General features: G+C 35.5%; 1 protein-coding gene across 1 annotated transcript in view; it reads right to left on the bottom strand.

The window, feature by feature from the left end:
• Window positions 1-13705, bottom strand: part of LOC114270064 (tRNA-thr(GGU) m(6)t(6)A37 methyltransferase) — a 29243-nt gene extending 15538 nt beyond the window's left edge. The window contains exons 1-3 of the mRNA XM_082924594.1: window positions 13557-13705; window positions 13325-13452; window positions 7214-7314 (exon numbers count right to left, since the gene is read on the bottom strand). Coding sequence (XP_082780720.1) covers window positions 7214-7314; window positions 13325-13452; window positions 13557-13644 — 317 coding nt within the window. The 5' untranslated portion in view covers window positions 13645-13705. The remainder of the gene's footprint in view (window positions 1-7213; window positions 7315-13324; window positions 13453-13556) is intronic.
• Window positions 13706-14156: the final 451 nt, after the last annotated feature.

Here is a 14156-nt window from a genome sequence, read left to right as displayed (position 1 = left end):
TTGTCCTCTCTCTTTCTTCCGTTTGATTTCCAAATCTATTATTTTTATTTATTTTCTCTAAACCCCTTTTTTAATCTCTTTCAAATACCCATTTTTATTTTATTATATACTCAACATTCCCATCATTCTTTTCCCCACTCCAATATATTATACTAGCCTTCATTGATTCCACAGGCTTCCACCACTTCATTTTATTTATTATTATTATTCTTATTTTCACCAACACAAAAAAAAAAAAAAAAAAAAAAAAAACTACATTCATTCCAGTTGATTTTTCTACATTACCACACCTCCCATTCGAGTTTGCAAAAACACACTTGTTTTATTCATATCAGGGATTCACCCCGCTCACCATTCCAAACCCAACACAAAAAAAAAACACAAAAAAAAAACACAAAAAAAAATAAAAAAACAAAACAAAACAAAACAAACACCAAAACATTTGTTTTCTTTTCTGCAGACGGCCACCCACCGACCTCACTTCCACTACTCTGTCGCCAGTCTCTTCTTTTTGCCTCCGTCCTGGGCGGCCCTTGACGGTGTTGCCTCCGTGTTTCCCACTCCACTGGGCACGATCACTACTCCCTGCTCCTCTACTGCAGCATACGGCGGCCCTCCAAATCGGAACATAACGGTGGCCTTCCGCTTCAGCTCCTTATTTTCCGCCTTTAGCATACTTATCTCTGCTCGCGCATCCTTATACATGCGCTGAAGCAGAGCCAGTTGGGCGTTTAACTGCTGCACCTCATTTGTCCTACTCTGCAGTCGGTGCGACAGGTTTGTGACCGCCGTCATGGTCTCCACACATGACTTCAAAGTATACTGATTGGCCTCAATATCAGTTTGCACCGCCATTTTTTGCTCCACCGACCGCATCGGAAAGTTCAACGGAGCAAAACCAGAGGCGCTTGGTTGAGGTTCACTGGCCACCGCACCAGTTATCTCTCTTGTTGACTCGTTGAGGTCGGGAAAGAGAGTGAGCAGACCACGGGACGAAGAGGCCATATTTTGGGTAGCTGAACGGGAAGACGAGGCCATGTTTTTGGGTTGCTAAGTGTTTCAGAGAAGCAGCGATTACCGATTGGTACTGTCAGACAGGGTTGGTTACAGAGTGTTTCAAGATTTGCAACTCTTAGAGACAAGCTCTCCGAGAGTTCAGAGGTTTCAGACTGGTTTGCACAGCCTCCGCCTCACCCTTGGATTAAATAGCCAGGGCCGATCCGCGCATCGCGCGCCACTTGCCGACAGACGACAAAACGGGCGCGCAAGCCAAGGTAGTCACGCGCCTCGCCATAATGTCCGGCACACCTTTTTATGGATTGGGCACGCCTTTTGATGGCACGCCTTTTGAAAGATTGGGCACACCTTTTGAGGGTGCGACTTTTTAAGGGTCCGACAAGACTCTATAAACTGTCCCGACATTGATTCCGGTTAGCTCCTTCATGGGTCCGACAAGACTCAGTAAACTGTCCCGACATTGATTCCAGTTAGCTCCTTCATGGGTCCGACAAGACTCTGTAAACTGTCCCGACATTGATTCCGGTTAGCTCCTTCATGGGTCCGACAAGACTCTGTAAACTGTCCCGACATTGATTCCGGTTAGCTCCTTCATGGGTCCGACAAGACTCAGTAAACTGTCCCGACATTGATTCCGGTTAGTTTCTACAAGGGTCCAGCAAGACTCCGTAAACTGTCACAACTGTCACAGCATTGTCTGCTACAACGGTCCGACATGACCCCATAAACTGTCTTCTACATCAGTCTGCCATAACCATACAGTCTTCTACAACGGTCTGACACGACCATACAGTGTCTCCTATCCATTTTTTATTTTTCAGATTATTTTTCTGTTTTGTTACTCTCTCCAAACTCAAGTTGGTTGGTTCCTATCCTCCTTGAGTTTGAGGGGGGCTGTTAGAATATAATATGTAAAATGTTGCTTTAATAATTAGGTTAGTATAATAATTAGTATGCTTTAATAATGTACCTTTAATAATGTTGTTTGGTTTGTGCTTCTACTTTCGGTTTGTAATTGTTCTCCCTCTCCTCTATAAAGGAGAGAGCTCAACACACCATTAAAAGATATCAATCATAATACATACAATTTATTCTCTTTCTATCAATTTATCTTACAACAGGTTCCACTTTTAGGAGTGCAATGGGAGCTTTGTTTCTGATTTGCCCAGTAGTCAAGAAGCCCTGGGACAAACAGTAAACTCAGCAAACCTTCTTGGTAGGGCTGACCGGAAAAATTGCAAACTGGTCCAGTCCAGACCAGACTATACGGTTTGGTTTGGTTTTTTTAATATTCATTTCTGTCCTAGTTCACAACTTAAGTGAATCACAGGTAACGGTTCAGTTTGTGGATTCAAGATCATGGTTCCGATTTAAAACCAAAACGAACCATTTATTTATAAAAATATATAATATAACTTTGCTAACATGCACCTTGAAGTAAAAGATCACAACTTTGTATATATACAATTTCATAGCCCCAATCTCATTTCACAACCCTCACTGTTGTGCTGCTATGTGCCTATGAGGCGATTGAAGTGAACTCTCTCTCTCTCTCTCTCCACCTCCAAAGTTTGCTGCTATGTGCTGATGTTGTGAATCTGGCGTTGCTCCAATTGCCTATTTACCAACGTTTTATTATGTAGTTATGTGGCTAATCTGATGTAGCCTTGCTGGAATTTTAGGTTTGAAATTTGTGTTTGCATGACAGTGCTAGTGGTTAATTGTTGAATAATATGTTTTTGGTAATTGTTAATTGTTGAATAGTATTGAATAATGTTTGCTTGATGACTGGTTTAATTGTTTGAAAAAAAATGTCATGATTTCATGTGCATGACATGTTTTAGAAACATGGTTTCAAACTAAACCGAATAGCGTCTAAATGGTTCGGTTTGGTTTGGTTTTATGGTTTTTGGGTTTGGTTTGGTTCCAAATTTTATGGAACCGTAGATAGCAGATTGGTCCTTGATTATTTTTAAAACCAAACTATGCTCAACCCTACTTCTTGGTGATGTGCCCAAACTTACCCAATACACGGGTAGCCGAGTTGTCAGACTTTTAGATAAAAAGCAGTTTAGAGCAACACAAAAGTCTATGTACAAAACCACCCTTTTGTTAAGTTCTTAACATGGTGGTTTTGAGCCCTTTCTGCCAAATCTGAATATGCCCCAACCAATTCAAGATGCATTGTAGTTTCAAATGAAAAAAATTTGATTAAAATAATGTTTTTCAAATTTTATTGAGTAGTTGGAATATTTGACTACTTAAAAAAATGAAATTGAAAATAGATTTTTTATATATTAATAACTACTTTAACATAAAATTTTGGCAATATTTGGGGGCCAGAAAACTATTTTTGGGTTGGGCACAAAGTGGCCCTACCTTAGAGAGGTTCCTCAATAGCAAAGAAAAAAAAAGAACATAAATTTCTAACTTTTCATTATTCACCCAAATCTCATGGTATTTCTAGGACATTCATCAAAAAAATCTGAAAATTTAGCCAAATCAATTAAAATATACTTAGTACCACCTTTGAGCAGAAAGTCTCACAATCTTACAATTTATGCCAAACTACCAAAAACTTACTGCCGATACAATTTGAGATTTTGTTCATCCCTATACAATGCATTCCTAATAATGAGGGGCCACAGAAACACAAGCACTTCTAAAAAGGTTGTGTGTCCATGTCAACACATCCAAACATTCCTATTTTTTTCAAAAATTTAGAGCCGGACCCCTTTGGATACTTGGCTGACATGTGATGTGACCATAATTTAGACTTACAAAAATTAATAATAATGTAAATTTATACACATATAATCCCTCCTTTAAACTTTAGAATGTATCATGTTGTATTTTTGGGGGGCAAAATTACACCCCAGTTGTACGTTTTTAAAATAATTACAATACCATGAAAAAGTTAATCATTTTAATTATTAAAATTTATCAACTTTATCATTCATCTCAATTTTTTTTTTTTTTTCAAACTACCCTTGAATTGTTATTTCCCCCTTTATCCTTTTATTCTTTGAATGCAATATTCATATATATAACATATAATAAATATATACTACATATTTTGCACATGTTCCTCACATGCCATGTCTTGTATTTTTTTGAAAATTGTATTGTTAAGTATGTTTGTATTTTTTTATTTTTTATTTTTTTATAAATAAGCAAATTTATTAGAAAATCATCTAAATGATGCAAAGAATACAAGATTCAAACCCCCAAGGATAAAAAGCTAAGCCATCAAATCCTCTACAAAATTTACATAAGCTAAAACATCTGGATCAACCAACCCCATAACCCAATTATATAACACCATAAACAACCGCCTCTCCAACCAAGAAATCGAATGAGACATCCTTTGAAATACATGCCTATTACGCTCCAACCAAATGAACCACATTAAACAGTGAGAAGCAATCATCCACGCCTTCCAACGTCTCCTCCCAAACCTACCCCCCATCCCAACTCTGCAAGACTGCCAACACTGAACCTGGCTGCACCCAAACCAAACCAAACCAAAAGACACCACAATAAGCATCCAAAGCCGAGATGTAACTAGGCAATAAACGAGCAAATGGTCTACTGATTCAGTATCACCACAACACAAACAACACCAATTCACCAGTATATGCCCACGGTGAATCAAATTATCAATCGTCAAAATACATCCTAAGGTCGCCGTCCACATAAAGAAAGCTACATTGGATGGCGTGCCTGACACCCAGACACATTTCCAAGGAAACGAAACCGCATCAACATGAACAAGCGCACCATAGTACAAAGACACAGAAAAAAGCCACTTAGAGCTTGGACAGACCCAAACCATAGAATCCTCCGCTACACCCCCAGCTTGCAACCCATATAAGAAACCCAACAGCTCCACCAACTGATTCACCTCCCAATCCTAAATCTCACGACACAACCACACATTCCAAACCACCGTCTGTTCTTGCCCCGTTCGAACCACCCCCACCATAACCTCAGAATCTTCTACAATCCCAAAAATCAAAGGGAACAGTTGCTCTAAAGAAGTATCCCCACACCTTCTATCATGCCAGAAATGAACTCTATCTCTCAACCCTACCTTCAACTGAATCCTCTGCCAAAACTCCTCCCAGCCCAACCAAATTCCTTTCCAGACACCACTATTATCAGGCTATCCCACCTTACCCGAACACCACCCCCTCTTCCCAGACTAAACTTTGCCACAACCACCTTCCTCCATAAATGCTCCCTTTTCCCCACGAAACGCCACAACCACTTACCCAGTAATGCCAAATCAAACATAACCAACTATCTAACCCCCAAACCCCCTTTCTCCTTAGAACCACAAACCCAATCCCACGCCACCAAATGAGAATGAGAACCTTTCCCCTCATCTCCCCATAAAAAATCCCGCTGCAACTTCTCAATCCACTTCGCAACTGCCACCAGAATCACATGGACTGACATAAATAAGTCGGGATACCTCTTGACCAAAGTAACCCTCCCTCCTTTAAATAAATATTTTCGCTTTCACCCTGCCAACTGCCAACCGCCAACCGCCATTGCACATGCTCCACTACCCTGTCCCACACCCCAAGGGCCTTAAAAAAAAACTCCCAAAGGTAGACCAAGATACGAAATTGGTAGAGAAGCCGCCTTGCATTCCAAAATTGCTGCCAAAACCAAAAGTCGAGCCACCTCACCTACTAGAATTAATATAGACTTCAAGAGATTAACCTAAAGACCAGACACAGCAACAAACACTGAAGATGTCCAATGTAACCAGCGTCTGCATCACAAATTACAAGAGCATCGTTCGCATAAAAAAGATGGGACACAACCAAAGAAGTAGGTCCAGAACCCACCTCAAACTCGCAACAGACCTTCGTGAACTGCCCTCAACAGCAACTGCCCCAAAACCTCCATAACCAAAATAAACAATAGCGGGGACAAGGGATCACCCTACCGTAGGCCTCTATAAGTGTGTTAGTATTGTGTTGCATTGTGTTGTTAACGGGTCTATGTTGTGTCACGTGTTTGTATTTGTGTCCATGTTTGTGTCTGTTCTTCTTGGATGAGGGATATGTGCTAGGAATTGATAAACCTAACCAGCATTGGTGAGATACAAAACACAACAAGAATCAAAGTCCAACACACAAGAACACAAAAATTTACATGGTTCACCCCAAAATAAGGCTACATCCACAGTAGTTGCGATTTCACTATGATATGAAAGCAATTACAATTCAATACATAAAGATACAACACTTAACTATAAACACATGGCATTAGGGCAACAGACATAATTGTGAAATACCAAAAATAATGATCGAGTGGTTAGTATTCATTACTTATCAAGATCCACACTACCTAAGATATGAAAATGTCATTGATGGTAATCATGTTATTTGTCAAATTCTTTCCATTACCAACATTCCCTTTCCATCACTGTTTTAATCTTCATTTTTCTATTTTATTTCAGACGATATGTTAATTTCATGCATCAGCCATCCCAATCCAAACTACTATTTTATTGAGCCACATTGTCCTTTCTATCAATCAATCAACACCGCAGATTTTATTTTATTTTTATTTGATTGGCACTGCAATATCCAAATCAAAGCTCGACTAATCTCCAGGGATGCAAAGGCCCTCAGCAAGGAGTTTCCCGCAAATGCACCATGGTTAATTTAAAGGTTTTTCCCCAGTCAGATGGCCCCAACACCATAGATTTAAAATTAAATCAAATCATCTCATTGAATCTATGTTTTCAAAAATTTGTCTACACTATCAGCAATGTTATTAAGCATGCATACAAGGGGCTGGAGGTCATGTAAATTTCCACTTCTCAAAAGACACTGAAAGTTCATCTAATAGAACTACTCTTTTAACTGTACTCGCAACTTACAATTTCCATTGATGTATACATTTTCATATTGTCTGCTTTAGAAAAATAGGAGTTTCTCAAGTAAAATATCCAGTATCTTTGTACTCATCAGCCAGTGTAGTCCAATGATATGTATTTCAAACCATACACATAGGTAACCTTTGTCACTAAATCTAGTTGCATGCCTTTGCCCTGTGACTTGACTCTTCTATGAAAAGGATAAGCAACATCATACATGCATAGAAATGATTATTAGATCACCAACATATTGTTTCCTATAAAATAACATTAGCATATACTTTCACTACAAATTACCTTGTAGAGAAGCATGACTGGACGATGGCAATAGGTGCCATGGGATAAGAAGTCCACTCCAAATTATCGGACTTTATTTGGACTAGTGATTTCCTCAAAGCCTGCAACATATAGAAGAAAATTAAGCTCACATTATCATCAAAAATTACAAGATAGATGCCGCATCAATTGAATAGCTAAGAATACTGGGATTTGGAAGCCAAAAGCCAAGGCCACAAATCACACGATTATCCAATTCATTATCAGATATGAAGCACGAACACCTCTCCGGAGGTCACGTACAGGTGTCCAACACGTGTCGGATACAAAAACGCATTGAACATGATCCAGATATGGGTCAAACATGCTGGGACACTGGAGACACATTGTGAACACGTTGGGACACGCTAAGGACACATTAAGGACACTCTAAGGACTATTTTCTTCACAAAAAAAATATATATATATATATATATATTTAATTTTTTTACTAAAATAGCAAAGGTTGATAAATTTAATAAAATTAAATATTTGATATCTAAGAAGCATGGACACGCACACGGACACACGACACGCGACACACCGATACGCCAATTTTCAAAAAATACAGGACACGACACGTGGAGAAACACGCATGAAATATATAATTTTATATATTTATTATATGTTATACATATGACTATATCATTCAAAGATAATAAAAAATTCAACATGAAATTAATTCTTATAAATTTATATTGCTTTTGTTTTACTATTGTATAAGTTGTTTTGTTCGAGCTTATAATTAATTTCACCTGTGTCTAATCGATAGACACATGTGTTTAAGCGATAGACACATATGTCCTCCAAGTGTCCAAAGAGTGTTCGGATCTTTTAAAAAAAATTAAAAAATAGGACACGTTTTGAAGAGTGTCGGACACGTGTCAGGAAGTGTCCAAAGAGTGTCGGTGTCCAACACGGTATGAATACGTCACCTTCTTAGAAACAATCCGTGCTTCTTAGTTTGACATAAAATATATATTAAATATTTAAAAATATGACATATAATAAATATATAAAATTATATATTTTGCACATATCCCCAACGTGTAGTGACCTACATTTTTTTAAAATTTGCATGTCCGCATGTCCATCGTGCCACGTGTCCATGTCTGTGCTTCTTACCATATGTTGAATCCCACTCTGCAAAACTAACTTAAGTAATTTTGCTCAATTTATTTATAGAATTACTATGTCTGGTCAAATATCCAAACAAATTGTATATACAGATATCTGTCTATTATTTCCATTCTATTATATAAAAGCACACAACTTAGAAGTTGGGTAATTCTATTTCCACACACCAATTCCTCTCAATTCACACACTAACGCTATGTTGGGATTGAGTGATTTGGAGAGAAAAGAAAAGAAAAGAAAAGAAAAGAAATGGAGTGATATGTATTTCTCTTATTTGTTTGGATAACCTAAGTAGAGAGAAATGGGAAAAAATGAAGAGAAATTGAGAGAAACTCATTTCTCTTATAAGCCTCATTTTTAATCTTCTCAAAAGTGGAGAAATTGGGGGAGAAAAGAAACCACTATTTTTATAATATCAATTTTGTCCCTATAAAAATAAAATGATTGAAAATATAAAAAGGTTATTTTGGTAATATAACATAAAATAATTTCTTTTCTTTTCTCTTAATGAAATCTAACCAAACAAGAATGAGAGAAATCACAATCATTTCTTTTCTTTTCTTTTATTTCTTCCTTATCCAAACAAAAAGGAGAGAAATCACAATCATTTCTTTTCTTTTCTTTTCTCTTATTACTTAAGTAATCATTTCTTTTCTTTTCTCTCCTAGATTCCCAAACATAGTGTAAATGAAAAATTTTCTTGATACAATTTTGTCCTAAAATAAAAATACCATAATACCCTTATCTTCTTTAGCCCAAACCCTAATTCTAAAACACCACAATTATCCTCTATCATCAACCCCACCTCCCTCCTCTGCCATCCCCTATCGTAGCCTCTTTCCCCTTCTGCCTACGACCACCTTCCGCCATGTACCATACATTTCCATAATCCCTCACCACTAACCACCCACTTTTGAGATTGACTGTAGAGGTCTAAGATAAAAGGGGATAAGTTAGAAGTGGTAATAGCGGTGGCGATAGAGAGCTGAGAGTGGCAGCAAATGAGTGGTGGGTGGATGGAATGTGGAAAAATTAAGGTTTTGAAACTGAAAATGAGGGTATTATTGGAATAAAGAAATATGCACTGATATTTTTTAACTTTTTTATGTGTGTACTAGGAAGTGTTCATTAAGTGTGTACGCTAAGCGAATTGGCATGTGAAAATATATATATATATATTTTTTTTTTTTTGGTAAATTACAGTGACCTCCCTTGAGGTTTGCCATAATTCCAAAAACCTCCCCTGAGGTTTCTGAAATGACAATGAGCTCCCCTGTCAGCTTTGCCTCCCTTAAAAAGTTAACATAAAGGGTTGTTTTACACATTTACCCTTATATTTATCTGATACATTTTTGTCTATATATCTTTTTTTTTATCTTTGTAACTACACACATCAAAATACTTAATATTTTTATAATCAAACACTACAACAACTTTGTAATTAAATAACCCACACCTCATTTCCTTTCTCTTTCTACTAAATCTAATCCAACCCACCCCTTTCATTACCGTCCTCTACACCACCATTATCACTTTCACTACATCACCTTCTCTCTTCTTCATTTTCCTTCCTTTTCTTTCCCCTTCCCACTACTACCTCACACTATCCTTGATAAATGTCGCCATTTTATGGTATAATAATGTTTGATAAATTTCAGTGTCTCCAGAGATCATAAAGAGGAACGCTTTATTCTTAAAACTACTCATTACAAAAAATGCAATGTATTTACTTGTGCTTCAGGCTGCTATGAAAAAAATATACAAATTCTATTTAATATGTCTTTTTTCTAGGGACAATTTATATCAAGGGTGATCCAAGTGCACAAAATTTACAAGTAGTTAATGTTAAGTGTCTTAGTCATTTGGTTTGGTCAACCTTTTTTTGGCCACTTTTTGTAGTAATGAATGAGCTACTATTGTGTGTAGTATGGAAAAAGAGCATATCATATGCACTTTATCACAGTTTATGTACCATAATTATGACATTTCATAATAAGCATCACAATAAATAGTAACATTTTTTACCAAAATGATTCGTAACATTTCTTACCACAAATGGTTTGTAACTTTTACAACACATAATTCATAACATAATCACAATAGTTTGTAATTTTCATTTGAGGGTGCATACCATAGATTTATCAGTCATAACTTTTTACAACTACAAAGTGACATAACACACCACAAATATTCATAACTTTCACCACAAAAATCCGTAACTTTCTTATATTCTTTTTAGTGTTGCACACTATAAATTTCTCCATGCAAAGTTGGTTGTATTTTTTTTTAATTTCACAAGATGAGGATATATATATATATATATATATATATATGTACATATATACATTTTTTAATGGGAAATTCTATTTTCACGCATCTAATTATCTCGGTATACACACTTAATGAAATATTATTTTAATGACAATTATATCCTAAACTAAAATGACCATAATGGACATCTACCAGCACCCATAATATTATATGAAAATATTCTCTGTACACATCTTTTAAAAAAAAGAAAAAAAAAATCTCATTGTACACCTTTTGAGTAAAAAAAAAATTAAACCCTAATTGTTCTATTATTGTCACTTTGCTTGCTACACACTCTATACTCCTCTATTGCTTGCAAATCAATACTCTCATTACAACTCTCATATTGTTTTAATTTCTAGACTTATATTCTATTAGTGATGAAAAGATTATTTTTTTCGTGTGAAACCGTGTTTTTTTTTTTTTTTTTTTTTTCCTTTAGCGGTTTTTAGTTGGACAACTAGTGCCAAATTATTTCATTATATTTGGACATCAACTGTCGAATTATTTCATTATATTCAGACATCAACTACCGAAATTTTTTTTTATTTTTTTTGGAATAAATTTGTCAAACTAATCACTTTTATTCGGAAGTTAAGTTTCGAATTAAATGTATATTTTCGGAAAACCAGTGCCGAAATCTCTAAACCGAAAAACATAAAAACAAACAAAAAAAAGTGTGGAAAAGAAGGTTGAGTAGTGTGTGTACAACGATTATAAGGGAAGGGTATAATTGTAACTTTTAGTGTGTGGATTGAGATAATTAATTAATAATCAAATTAATAAGTGTGTGTACTGAGAGAAGATGTGCATTGAGGCAATTAATTGTGTGGAAATAGAGCTTTCCTTTTTTAATAAAAAAATAGTTACTAATAAAAAAACCGTGCATTTTTTAAATTACTTTTAAATTAACAAAAATAAGTGGAAGATTGATGGAATGGGGGTTGAGAAAAGAGAAAACATCACCAATGAAAGGAAACTACTTTGGTACATTGATAAAAAGAAAAAAAATATTGAATTACTCTTCCACTTGAATAGGGGCAACATTTGTATTTTAATAAAATCAGTGCATGACATCATCTATTTATGTTACTGTCAATTAACAAAAGTGAGTAGAGGGGGCAATTTGAAATACAAAACCAAATCAAAGAGGAGGTTAGTGTCATTTCAAAAACCTCAAGGAAGGTTTATGTAATTGTCATAAATCTCATGGGAGGTCAGTATAATTTACCCTTTTTTTTTTATAAATGGTACTGATTTATCTAATCCTAGACCTAGCCATCTCATTTTGGGGTGACTTCCTTCCGAAATACACTTCTACAGTTGGAAGTGCTTTTAATTTTTTTTTTTTTTTTTTTTGCATGCTTGGTGGTCACAAGCTTTCAATGGAAGCCGACCCTAATAGAAGCCCGTTTTCAAAAGCAGCTCTACCGAGCTTTTAATATCACTTCTCACGAAGTCAAAAAACCAATTGAATTAACAAATGCATATTACCATTATTGTCCTATTTAAATGATTGTAAATTTCCTCTCGTTCTCATGTAATATCATAAAATATTAAATGATAAAAATCACAAATGCTTTTCAACATTTAATAAAAATATTAAAATGTTCTTTGACATTTTGATATATATATCACAGATACCTTTTGACATTTGAACGTTGTATTATTCATAATAACCCTTTCACAAATTATCGCTTTTTTTTTCTTTTTTTTTTTTAATTTGAAGATGATTTTATGCTTTAGTCATTTCTAACATTTAACAAAAATATAGACATCTACTGAAATTCAAAATTTTAATATGACAAATGTAAAAATGACATTTTTTATAGTACTATTGATTTGTTGTTGCCGTTTATTATAATCTATACTATCTAGACTATCTATACTATTACATAAAGTGAACAGGTTTGTTTACATAAAGTGAACAGGTTTGTTAGTGTCCTGAAGCTTTTCTCTCTCCTTATGCCAAGTGTCAATTTCTCAATTCAAAACAAAAAAATAATCATAGAGAAGAGTGTGAGGTTTGAACATAGATACCACTCTGGAAGAGCTAGAATTCTAACCTTGTGTCAGGACCTAAGGCCAAGGGACAGCCTATCCTTTGTATGGGGCTTACACATTACTTGAACTAAACTAGAGTTTGTGGAATCATATTGAATATTCGACAATACAATTCTGTACCTTCAATTAAATAGATGTATCTAGGGAGAATTCAATTGGAAGACCTTAGGGTCATCTATACTATCTATCTATTCTATCTATGCTATTATATAAAGTGAACAGGTTTGTTAGTGTCATTCACTCTCCTTTTGTCAGGTGTCAATTTCTCAATTCAAAACAAAAAATTAATTAGATAAAGAAGAGAGTGAGATTTGAACATAAAACCACTCTTAACACTTGAGTAATACATAATAATAAATTATTGATTAGTATTTTGTTTTAATTCTACTTATTTGAATTGCACAAGCTTTAATAATTAAGTTGACAAGTTTTATCACACTTTTTGAATTCCAAAAATACCCACAAAATTAGTAACAGCTGATACTCCATATTTAGTAAAAACTGTATTGAAATTCAATCATGATTCGATAAACTGCTCAAAAGTTAAGATTCAAACGCATCAACAATACATATGATCCATACCTGCTGAGCCCTAATTCGACCCTGCCTCTCAGCGTTACATTTCTCCAATGATGACTTGAGAGATGCCTCAAGCTCTCGAATCTTGTTCTCCTTCACATCAAAGCTTGATTTTCTTCTCCCAAAATAAACTAACAACAAAAGAGAGCAATTTTCCATCATCAGTGAGTGTGCGTTTTTAAAGAGAGAGTGAGAGTTTTAGAGAGAGAGAGAGAGAGAGAGAGAGAGAGAGTACCGGAGATGGCTGCGGATGTAGAGATTGTAGCGACGACCAGCGTTACAGAGAATGCTAGCCATTTCGATGTTTGATCGGAGGCGGCCATGAACTCTCTCTCTAGGCTTTTTTGATATTTGAAGCAAAAGCCCAATACTCTTTTCGGCCCAAAACACCTTTGGACCATGTGGGTCCAATAAATAAACCAAGCCGACTAATAAAATGTTCGAGTTTGGGGAGCTTACTGATAAGTTCTATATACAAAGTTCAAGATCCAGTTAATTCTCAAACAAAATACTTGCACTAATTAGTCCTATACATTTTTAATTGTTACCAAAAATTTTTTTTTTTTTTTTTAAATTTACAGACACTATTACATCTTACTACTGTCTGACTTCCGTCAAACGGTCGCCGGAGACTCGTCGAAATGTTTAACATCATTGGAAAGTTGCTGGAGCATCGCCGGGAAGTCACCGAAGTTTTGCCCGAAGTTCACTAGTGTGACAACCCTCACCACTGTTTACTGATAACCCTACTGATTACTGCTAAACTGAAACTGATTATGATAATTAACTGAATTAACTGAAATCACTAAACTGATTGATTGATTGTGCTAGTTTG

This window comes from Camellia sinensis, chromosome 4, assembly GCF_055761805.1.
Source record: "Camellia sinensis isolate YWXY chromosome 4, ASM5576180v1, whole genome shotgun sequence".
In the NCBI taxonomy this organism is placed as follows: Eukaryota; Viridiplantae; Streptophyta; class Magnoliopsida; order Ericales; family Theaceae; genus Camellia; species Camellia sinensis.
Note: the sequence above shows the minus strand (reverse complement) of the source record. Positions and strands in the feature narration are given on the sequence as shown.